The 11,752-nt window shown below is 43.1% G+C and overlaps 2 protein-coding genes across 4 annotated transcripts in view; one reads left to right on the forward strand and one right to left on the reverse strand.

Moving 5' to 3' along the window:
• The window catches only part of PUS10 (pseudouridine synthase 10), a 30,508-nt gene extending 29,582 nt beyond the window's left edge, over nt 1-926 (reverse strand). For 2 of the 3 annotated variants that reach the window (XM_054180067.1, XM_054180064.1), the window contains exon 1: nt 800-885. The gene's annotated coding sequence lies outside the window, so the exon portion shown is untranslated. The other variant, XM_054180066.1, reaches the window with a different exon arrangement.
• Nucleotides 927-1,017: 91 nt separating this feature from the next.
• On the forward strand, nt 1,018-6,798 carry PEX13 (peroxisomal biogenesis factor 13). Its single transcript, XM_054180068.1, has 4 exons — nt 1,018-1,128; nt 3,292-3,986; nt 4,390-4,515; nt 5,523-6,798. Exons 1-4 carry the CDS (start codon nt 1,055-1,057, stop codon nt 5,816-5,818), a joined length of 1,191 nt encoding a protein of 396 aa, XP_054036043.1. The 5' UTR covers nt 1,018-1,054; the 3' UTR covers nt 5,819-6,798.
• The last annotated feature ends 4,954 nt before the right edge of the window (nt 6,799-11,752 follow it).

Consider the following 11,752-nt stretch of genomic DNA (forward strand, 5'->3'; position numbering starts at 1 on the left):
ATATCAGCATTTTCACACCAGTCACAATGTCACACCTCTCATGTCGCATCCTAGTCAGGAGTACCTTGCATAGAAATAGCTCAACCATGGAAAACTTTCACAAGATGGATGGGAGAAGTTTTAATTCAATTATTTTTGTTTCTGATTCTGATTCTTTACAGTAAACTGCAAAACCGACTACACAGAGAACTCAAACCTCCTTTTAAAAAGAAAAAAAAAATCCCAAACACACTGTTACATCGAACTGTTAGTTCGACTCAGCTTCATCAGAGTTAAAATATGGCCACAATACTGTCTAATCGTCTGAACCCAGAGATTTAAGAAGAAAAAGCCCACTCGAAGCTTCTGATGAAGCCCAGGGGCGGACTGAACGCCGCCGCCGAACACCAGCAGCAGGGCCTGGCAGTCACCGGTCCCCATGGAAGCCGCTCCCCCAGCCGACACCCGGGACCTCACACCTCTCCCACGACCGCAGCCCCCGCGACACAACAGGCGGGTCGCGTTAGGCCAGCCCTGAGCGGCCCAGCAGCTCCAGGGGTAGCTCAGCACCACCGCTCCCAGCCCGACGCCTCCGATCTCCGGGAGGCGACAAGCGCCCATAGCTCCCGTCCCCACACGAGCGCGCGCCCCGAGCCTTAGAACCGTTACAGCTCCTCCCCGGCTGAACCGGGGTCGGAGCGGGGATCGGGACAGCACGGCAGCGGGCCGTCCTCCCTTAAGAAGGCCAAAGGAGACGCAAACGGGCTCCTAGAAGCCGCCGCCCCCCTGCCCAGTGCGCTCCCCAGGGAGCCACGACCACCTCACAGCAGCTCCACGCGGGGCCTTGCCCCGCTCTCCCGGGTGCGCCACCGGAGCCGGCACAGGCTTGTGCAGAGGCCAGGCAGAGTGTATCGCTGGGTTACCGTGGCAAGAAGCCCTGCCCCACCGGCGGCTGGTGAATAGCTCGGCGCTCTCGCGGTTGTGTCTGCCGGTGGGCGGGCGAGCGGAGGAGCGCGGCGCGGCGGGCCGGGGCGGGGCGGGTCGGGGGCAGAGTGGGGCCCGCAGCGCGGCGGACATGGCGTCGCAGCCGCCGCCTCCTAAACCCTGGGAGAACCGGCGGCTGGCGGGTACCGTGGCGCCGGCCTTCCAGTAAGTGCGTGCGCCGACCTTCGGGTCTCTAACTGTGGCTTTTCTGTGTTCGCCCCACTCCGAGCGGCAGCGCCTCCCCTGCCCGGGCCTCCCGCCTTGGCCTTCGCCCCTTAGGGGGAGCTCAAAGGTCGGGCCCAGCCAGGAAGTGTTTTAGCAAGCTAGTGGCTGAGCAGAACTTGAGGGGGTTTCAGTTACATGCTGAGGTGTTTTGCGGTCGTTCGCCCTGATTTGATGAGGGTTGTGTGCCAGACAGGAAAGGATCATTGTTGGAGACTCCTCAGCGGGGAGAGGAAGTGGGAGTGGGAGGCTCATGCAATGCATTGGTTGCAAACCGTATTTGTACCTTTGGAAAGCTGCATGTTTACTGTGAAGGTAAAGCTGTACATGTTGCCATGAGTGGACAGTGTGGATGTCCGTTCCTGGGGATTATATAGTATGCATATATATATATATGTATATATAAAAAGTATATATATATATAAATTATATAGGTGAGTGTGTGCATGCCTGTCTAGGAGTGGAGAAGCTGCGTATGATCCCCAGGAGCTGGAAAAGATGCATCTCTGTGTTACTGTCTTTTTGTCACACAGCAATCTGAGTCTTTCCAGAAAACCCAACCTGCTCACAGGGAAATATGTGATCTGGAAAGTGTTTGCAAAATCCTTCCTTTTTATCAGAAATCGAGGAAGGCTTGGTGATTGAAGATTGGTCTTGTTTTTCATTTGGTGCTAGTGATTGCAATTAGAGTTATCTGAAACTGGGCAAAAGGTTAGGCTGAGACTAAAACACTGGACAGAATCTTTGCTGCTTTCACTGCAAGCTGAAGCTTGCTGAGCAGGACATTCCATGTTAATTTTTCTTGGTGGGGTTATCTAACTTATTTTGCATTGCTTCAAGCAGCTTTAAAGGTGGGGACTTCTGGGGAGGGGACCGTGGTGTGACTTAACAAGTTATAATACCTCTGGTTTTTGTAATACCAACTTACTTTTGCTTCTATTTTTAACTGCTGAGAGAGTGAAAGTCTACAACAGACCAAACAAACAGTGTAGAGATATAAATATTATTATTTGCTGTGGAAACCTGTTAGATTTGCTGAGATGAAATTGTCCCCTACCTAATACGGAAATAGCATAGCAAGCATGTGTCACACTGAAAGCAATGCAGAAGACAGCAGCTCCCTAGCAATTCAAACCTGACTTTTTTTAATAGTTTTTTTCTGTGAAGTTAATGGACTACAGAAGTGGGAAGTCATGGGATGAAGTGGTAAACACAGGAAATGGTCAAAATATTTGACTTTTAGGATGCTAATGTAGCAAAAGCAAAAGTTGGACGGCTACTTGGCAGAGATTAAATCCCAGTCTAGTACTTGCAGTCTTCTTATGAAGGGCATAGGTAAAATTACTTAAATTTACAGGCACACAAAGAATAAAAGTTTGTTAAGTTTTAAAAAAATTGACTTATAATACTTTCACTCCAACAGTGAACAGTAATAGATTCAATCCTTTGACATGCTACACAAAGGTAATTTGATAGTTCAGGTGTAAGAGGGGGAAATTGGGGCATCCAAAACCCTTTCATGTGTTGTATAATTCCTTGAATTCTCAGTTACATCATGTTGCACTTTTCTTTGAGGGTGGATTCAAAGGAGTTTTGAAATTTTCTTCCTGCTGTATCACTGCCTTACTGTATAAAAGAGCTGAGAACAAATACTGGAAATAAAGCTTTCAGATTGAAAATTTCATAAATATTCTTGGCAGTGCATAGGCTTCTGTGTGAGAGAGATGACCTAGGTGTTAATGGCATCAGGCTTGATGGATTGAGATTTAGTATTTCACACTTTCATAGTCATGGATTAAGTACACAAGGTGTATGCTTCAAATATGCTGCAATTACACATTTACACCAAATATCTCATTATGGGGTTTTTTTGTGTTTTGGTGTGGGGTGTTTGTTTGTTTTTACCTCTGAAAGACTTGTATTTCCTGATGGGAATTTTACCTTCCCACAAATGATGTGCAGTGTACAGAGTGTTTTGCTACTGAGTTCCCTATCCTAGCACTACTGAAACACACCATTGTATTTATGCAGTTACCTAAGAGCTCTGGGGAAATGAAGATACAGACTTGCTTTGAGTACTGATCTTGCTTGTCTCAATTTATTTAGGTCTGCTGACTTGGGTGATAACCTGCTGACCAGGCCTGGACAGCCCACAGCCACTCGAATACCTCCACCTATTTTGCCAAGACCATCACAGCAAACAGGAAGCAGTAGTCTGGGCACTTTCAGGCCAGCATATACTAGTTCCTTTTCTCCAGGCTATGGTTCATATGGAACCTCTTTTTATGGAAGCTATAGTCCTTACAGTTATGGATATGGTGGTTTGGGTTATAATCGCTTCCGTGCAGATGATATTCCTCCCAGCAGGTTTGTTCAGCAGGCTGAAGAGAACAGCAGAGGCGCATTCCAGTCCATTGAAAGTATTGTGCACGCCTTTGCCTCTGTCAGCATGATGATGGATGCTACCTTTTCAGCTGTGTACAACAGTTTCAGAGCTGTGTTGGATGTAGCCAATCACTTCTCCCGCCTCAAAGTACACTTCACAAAGGTGTTTTCAGCTTTTGCTTTAGTGAGAACTATAAGATATCTCTACCAACGTTTACAGCGATTACTAGGTCTGCGGAAGAGCTCTGAGAATGAGGATTTGTGGGCTGAAAGTGAGGGGACAGTAGCTCGTGTCGGCCTTGATGACAAGGCTAACTCGGCAAAATCCTGGCCCATTTTCCTGTTCTTTGCTGTTATCATGGGAGGTCCCTATCTGATTTGGAAGCTGCTTTCTACGTACAGTGATGAAGAAACAGGTAAAGATGATCTGCAGCACAAGAGAAATGAGGAATATGTTGTTCCTTTTGTTACCATGTATAGCAGTTAATCTCATACTGCAGTAGTGTGTAAGTTAAAAAGTACTGGGGTGCAATACTGAATTTTAGGCATGTGATGCAAGCAACGACCTGTTTTGAGTAGCTTGTTGAGTTAAAAGGCAGTTTCATAGTAAACTTAGAGTGATTCCAAAATCACGATTCCTTTCCATTAGATGTGGCATTTGTTGCAGGGGGGAAAGTATTGTCTGGATTGACTCAGCAAATGCTGCTTTGTTTAGTACTCTGTTGAAATTAAGTGCTTTCTTAGTTTTCCTTTAAAAAAGAACAACCACGAAACTTTATATTCAAAACAAATAAACTTCTGATTTCTGTTTGGAAACAGTATCCAGTAACTGGGCGAGTGGAGAAGATGATCATGTAGTTGGAAGAGCAGAATATGATTTCAGTGCTCTCTCAGAAGAAGAAATTTCTTTCCGTGCTGGTGACATGCTAAAATTAGCACCCAAAGGTATGCTTCTAGTTTTGTATTTGTTTTCTCTTCACATGTGAAGTAAATCATGTTGTGAAAACCTGAAAATGAAAACAAAAAAAATACCACCTTAATTGACCAAACTCCTCATCCACACTGACGTTTTTTTCCCCCTCTCTTTCACTGTACTAAAACTTATGGAATAGTTTCATTTAATTTCCTTAAGGTGTGACAGCCTAAAGTGACTCAGTGTAATTTGTGGTTATTCTTATGGTTGCCTGTGGCAATGCCAGCGACGAGCAGTGTGAGCAATCTGGCAGTGCAGGCCTAGAGCCTGCCATGGTGGTAGGCCATGCTCAGCATAAGTGCAGAGCCAGCTATCAGTGCACCAAACAGTGCTGTGCCTGCAGCATGTAACTAAAGCAAGGCACTGGTAGCTATAAACACAGCAAGTTATCTTGGGACAACAGGACATGCACCTGCATCAACAAACCTCGCGTGTCATCAGTAGTTGGACCAATAATCTACAATAGTGTGATGTGTGGTCACCCATAGGGAACCAATGAGTCCATGCCAACAAGGCACTCCGAGTTTATATAAGTTGTAGAAGTTCCCTTGCTAGGCACTTCTGCCTTTCCTATCCCTTCTTCTTCCATGCTATACTTTACTGTGCTATACTCGCACCCTAGGCTTGTGCCATAGGCCTGCCATACTGGAACAATAAAGGATCGATACTCAATCATATTGGTCAGCTGTACTGATTCCAATCTTCGTCGTCAGTTACCTTTTTGTCTCCTGTGCTGTACAACTGTGAAGATCCCCAAGCATTTGCAATATGGTGGTGTCATGAATTTCAGAACAACCTGCTCTTCCCTTATACCTTAGCTTACCTCCCCAATGTAGACCCTAGTCACTTCTCTCTCGTGATTTGTATTTGCCTTTAATCACAGAGGTTTTTGTTCTCTGCATGATGAGCTCTTGTGTTATCTACTGCAGCATATTATGAATAGTTTTGTAATTTGATGCATTTGCCTTTTCTTCTTCAGAGCAACAACCCAAGATCCGTGGTTGGCTTTTGGCTAGTTATGATGGCCAAACAACAGGACTTGTGCCAGCTAATTACATTAAAATCCTGGGCAGAAGAAGAGGTAGGAAAACAGCAGACCTGGAAAGGATTACAGAGCAACGACCAGCCTTTTCCAGCACATCTGTTAGAGGATCCACTGCTGCTGTGACTTTAGAGGAGCAGGAAGCTGCTTTTAATTCTGCTTTTGCTGAAAGTAATAAAGTTCCTGTTGCAGCTGACTCCACTGTGGTTAGTGGAGAGAAACAGGAACTCTGATGCACTTTCATCAATAAAGCACCTGAACTGTGCTTTATTGATCATTTTAAAAAAAAAATCTAGGATTTGTTGAAATTCTCTTTGTAGTGCAACACTGATGGATCTGTACCAGTTATTGTTGCTACTGACTGGTGAAGGGATGGATAAATGATTGCTCAAATTTGTAGTATTTATTTTTGACTCATCTAAGGCTGTACATTAGTGATTCTACCCAACCACCTGGTGGCAACTTAGTTCTTGAGACAGGAGTATTGAGACATTTATAACAAATCAACAGAAAAATGAAGTAGGCACTGCTGGCCTATTCTTGTTGAGACAAGCTGTTGGTAAATGATAATAATACCCAGTGTTCACTGAAATGTCATTTTGACAAGAGGCCTCTTCCAATATATGTGCAAAGGGTATGATGCCCTCCAATAGTAGATAATGAAGTAATAGTAACAGTGCATTGTTTCCCTCTGAAAGGAGGGAGAATTGCAAGAGATTTAGGTGACACAATAGAATGATTGGAAGTTGGAAATTCCTTGCTTTTCCTAAGAAGCAGGGCTGTTGTCATATAGACCTGAGCCCTTAGGAAAAAAGGATTTGTGAGAAAGGGAGAAGTAAAGTTTACAAAGAGCAATGAGGCTTCAGCAGTAGCTCCAAACAATTCTGTTTTCTTTATTGAACATTAAAATAAAGGGTATCCTGCAGTCAGGCACTTTCCAGCACATTTAGTTGTTGTTACTCCCTTCTGACTTTGCATCAATCCTAGCCATTATGTGTTGTAACCTCTAAACTGCCTATCAATAATCTTATTAACTACCATCAGCATCTCAATTTATCTTTGTTCTTTATTGTTTTTATATGAATGTCAAAATATCTATCCTGCCTTTTAATGCAATAGGAAAGCATTGGATTGGGGTCAAATTTAATGTAATCCCAGTGGCAAATGTAATACTACTCACTTAACTTGTCTCAGTTAACTAAGGTGGTGGAGTTATAGAGTTGTAGAATCAGTAAGGTTGGAAAAGACCTCAGAGTTCATCAAGTCCAACCTATCACCCAACACCTCATGACTAACTAAACCATGGCTTCAAGTGCCACATCCAATCCCTTTTTGAACACCTCCAGCAAGGGTGACTCCAACACCTCCCTGGGCAGCCCATTGGCCAATGGCCAATCACTCCTTCTGTGAAGAATGTTCTCCTCACTTTGAGCCTAAACTTCCCCTGGCACAGCTTGAGACTGTGTCCTCTTGTTCTGGTGCTGGTTGCCTGGGAGAAGAGACCAACCCCCACCTGGCTACAGCCTCCTTTCAGGTAGTTGTAGACAGCAATTAGGTCTCCCCTGTGACTCCTCACCGCTAAACAACCCAAGCTCCCTCAGCCTCTCCTCATAGGGCTTGTGCTCGAGACCTCTCGCCAGCCTCTTTGCCCTTCTCTGGACACGTTCAAGTGTCTCAATATCCTTAAATTGAGGGGCCCAGAACTGGACACAGCACTCAAGGTGTGGCCTAACCAGTGCTGAGTACAGGGGCACAATGACTTCCCTGCTCCTGCTGACTACCCTATTCCTAATGCAGGCCAGGATGCCATTGGCCCTCTTGGCCACTTGGGCACACTGCTGGCTCATGTTTAGCCAGCTGTTAATCAGTACCCTCAGGTCCCTATCTGCCTGGCTGCTCTCCAGCCACTCTGTCCCCAGCCTGTAGCGCTGCATGGGGTTGTTGTGACCAAAGTGCAGGACCCGGCACTTGGACTTGTTGAATGCCATCATGTTGGACTCCGCCCATCTGTCCAGCCTGTCAAGGTCCCTCTGGAGAGCCTTTCTACCCTCTAACAGATCAACACCTGCTCCCAACTTGATGTTGTCTGCAAGCTTACTAATGGTGGACTCAATCCCCTCATCCAGATCATCCATAAAGATACTGAACAGGATGGGGCTCAGCACTGATCCCTAGGGGACACCACTAGTGATTGGCCTCCAGCTGGATGTGGCACCATTCACCACTACTCTCTGGGTTCGGCCTTCCAGCCAATTCCTAACCCACCGCAGAGTGCTGCTGTCCGAGCCACGGGCTGACAAGTTGGTCTGGAATGCTGCCTTTCGGGTGGTTTTCCATCAGCCCATAAAATTTGAGGGCTTTGGTTTTTCAAAAGCCATAAAAACATTAAAACTGTTCAAAGTATTTAGTATTTTCTTTGTATTGGTGTTTGAAAATTCTGTATTGAAATGCAAGGGTTTTGAGGGGAGGTTGGGTAGGGTTTTTTTGTTTGGGGTTTTTGGCGGTTTTATGTTGTTAGGAGGTTTGGGGTTTTTTTTATTTGGGGGGGGTTGTTTGGGGTTTTTGTTGGTTTGTGTGTTTTTTTTTAATGGAGCAAAGATAATTGAACTTTTTTTCCTTGTAGTATATATGTACAATATGTTGAGCATCTGAAGGTTAGAGTGATGGAGAAAATAACTAAAGCTTGTTTTGATCATTAAAATAGTTTTTATTCTTTTATTTTAGAGGTACTCAGAAGTATTGGTAAAAGGTAGGACACATGCCTTTGCTTAACTGATCCAGTAATTTAATTTTGTTTCTACAGAGATCTTTAACCACTGTCTTGTGTTAGCAAAGGTTACAGTATTTATACTTTAATTGCATTTCCTGGTCTTAAGTTCTTAAAATTCTGTTCACCACAACAAAACTGACAAGAAAAATAGAAGTGAGCACAGTTATATTCATGTGGCTGAAAAGATAAATGTCTGTTGTTGACAGAGCAAGAACTGAAATAGTTGTGTTTGTGTATTCATACATGGTGCAGAGAATAATTTTTGCTGAGTTGTTAGATCTCCAAGCACTGAGGAAAAGGAAAGAGTAGTTAAAGGGCAAATGAGAAATTTAAAACTAGGCTCACTAAGGCATTGAGGAAAATTATCTGTATTTGGAAATGACATCTGTTGTTGAAATAAAAGTAGCAGACAATCCTGAAATATAAAGTATATATAAAGTATAGAAAGGAAAAAGCTATGTGGGGGGTGGGGTATCGAATGTACAGTTCTACTTAGAGTGTGTGTTCCTGGAGGGAATTAATTTACTGCTGTGAGGTTTAATTAATGCACTGTCAGCCTCTCTTGTGTCAGTGGCAGATTTTAATCAGAGGAAGGGTCTTTAAAATAAGTTAATAAACCCCATTTTGTAGAGTATCCATTCAAGTAAATTGCTCTTTTCCAGCTCAGAACAAGTTGGGATGGCAATGCCATAATGTTTGTTAGGAATCTTTAAATCTTACTAACTTTTAGAAGGATGAGTTTTATTTTGTGGTTTTGAAAACAACTCTTTTATTAGGAAGATAGGCTATTAATAATTTAATCAACTTGTCTTTATAGGAGTTTGGCTTAGTCTACCAATTGCTGTCATGACTACATCTGCTAAATCTTGACAAGAATTTTGATCCCTTCAGTCTTGTGATTAATGGGGAAAATAGGCTCTGAAGAAATTAAATTATTTAACTCATAATTAATTGTACCAATTGCAGAAGCATGTTAGAATGTGTTGGAGTAAAATAAATACCATGCTTTTAAGATTTTTATTTTATTTTTTAATGCACAACCTAGCATAAGGAAAAAAGTGAGTTATAGTCTTATTGTCTGTGTTTCTGCCTGTATGTCAGACTACAGGAAAACCCACAAACACCTCAAAGAATGCAGATTGAAAAAGGGAGGCTAGATGACAGGCTGCTCAAGACTTGGCCAACTTCAGATAGGTGAGCAGATTACAAAGAGCAGTTCTGGCTGCAGCAGCAGTGTGTAGAAGAGGAGATCAGAAAAGAGGAGGCAGTTGAAATATTGCTAAACAGGCATTAGACAACTGACTTATTTTAAGGTCTGTACATACTAAGTTATGTTACTCTTTGAAATTCTTTTGTGTTCTCCTCCTCCTTTACGCTGCTCTGGTTAGGCCACATCTGGAGTACTGGGTCCAGTTCTAGGCTCCCCAGTTCCAGAGAGACAGGGAAGTACTGCAGAGTCCAGCAGTGGGCTACAAAGATGCTGAGAGGAGTGGAGCATCTCTCTGGTGAGGAAAGGCTGAGAGACCAGGGCTGCTTAGCCTGGAAAAGACTGAGAGGGGATGTTATCAATGCTTACCAGTATCTAAAGGGTGGGGGTCAAGTGGATGGAGCCAGTCTGTTTCCAGTGGTGCCCAGTGATAGGACATGGGGAAATGGGCACAAACTATAGCACAGGGTATTCCACCTAACCACAGCATAAATCTTTCCTGTGAGGGTGCTGAAGCACTGGGCCAGGATGCCCAGAGAGGATGTGGAGTCTCCTCTGGAGGCACTCCAAACTCACCTGTATGTGATCTTGGGCAATGTGCTCTAGCTGACTCTGCTTTAGCAGGGGAGTTGGACTAGATGATAGCTAGAGGTCCTTTCCAGCCCCTACCATGTGAGGATTCTGGCTTTCATACTATAGCAGACCCGGAAGTCTGTAACAGATCTGTGACATTTGTTTATATAACGCTTTAGTTCAATCTAACTTTAATCTTACTGATACTGTACATTATCCCAACCATTTTATGTTTGAATACAGTCTGAACTAATGACAGAGGCCAGTTCTGACTGGTGCTTTAGGTGCTGGCAGTACACGGACGCGCACATGTTCGAAGCTTTGTTCAGATCTCTAAACAACAAATATAAAATAATTCTCTAGTAGAACTTGAAATTACCTGCTTCTTTTGCACAGGTTCAAAAAACTCTTCTGTGGAACTAGACTGCATCTGAGCTAGTAAGATTGTTTTGACTGATTTGGTGATAGCAGTGAAATTTACTAATGAGGTAAATCCAAGGAAAATACAGCTTCTTATAAACCTGCTTGCAATTAAATTTTTTCCTGAAGAGAGACAAACTCAGAAGCCAAAAGAGTGATTTTCTTGATGCACTACTGTAGTCATACTCCTGTCTATAATGGTAGTGGAACTGTACTTATTTTACAAAACATAGATAACACAAAAGCGTATGGCTTAATTTGCTCCTTCCTGTTTGTTTATCCATGGAGGCGTGACTGCATGTGGGGATTGGCAAACATTTTTGACCTATAATGGCAAATAGTAATTGCATGTGTCCACTTGTATCTTTGGATTGGTTCCTGTGCAGATGGATTTGAGGCAGGCTTGGGATGATAAATTGCCTGCTACATGCTGTGGCCAAACCAAACCCAGCCTTCAAGCAACTGGATAATCTCTTCTTGAAAGAAACATAATTGTGTAACTGGTTTAACTAGTAACAGGCATGATATCAATGTGAGGCACTCCTGGGGCTCTTACCTACAGTTTTTAATGCTACTTTAAGATACTAAAGTTCCCTAAATTTCATAGTACTTGCAAAAATGTGAGACTCAAGCAGATTATGCTTACTACTTACGCTGTCGGATGTTTTTAGAAATAAAAAGGCTTTAAATGCCAAAAGCTAGTTCTACTTCCTTTGAGTTGCCCATAACTGGACAGGCATAGTCTCTAGACTGTCAAATGAGTAAAATTTGAGATACTGGGGTTTTTTTCTTCAATTACTGATGTTACTATTTTTTTTTCTTATGAACAAGAATAAAAAGGAGAGAGAATTTCTTCTTAACAGCACAAATTCTGTTTCATAGCAAATTTCATAATAAAATATAGCACTATTGCAGCATTAGTTATTCTAAGGATTGTTCTGAAACACTATGAAAGCTGTGATTTAGAAGTTCCATGGTTGCTTTTATAGTTACAAGTGGATTTAATATTCAGAGCTGCTGAAAGGTTGGGAAAAGTGGAAATTAAGGCACCTGTCTTCAATCAGCATCTTTTTGTGAGTGTGATGCAGTCTTTACTAGAGTGCTTTAAGACATAGTCTTAATTTTCTGTGCTTGCCTGGTGAGACTAATATCTGATGCATTATTTTGAAAAGTGGTAAGTACTGGATGTGCTAGGGC

The sequence above is a fragment of the Dryobates pubescens genome, chromosome 3 (assembly GCF_014839835.1).
Source record: "Dryobates pubescens isolate bDryPub1 chromosome 3, bDryPub1.pri, whole genome shotgun sequence".
Taxonomy (NCBI): Eukaryota; Metazoa; Chordata; class Aves; order Piciformes; family Picidae; genus Dryobates; species Dryobates pubescens.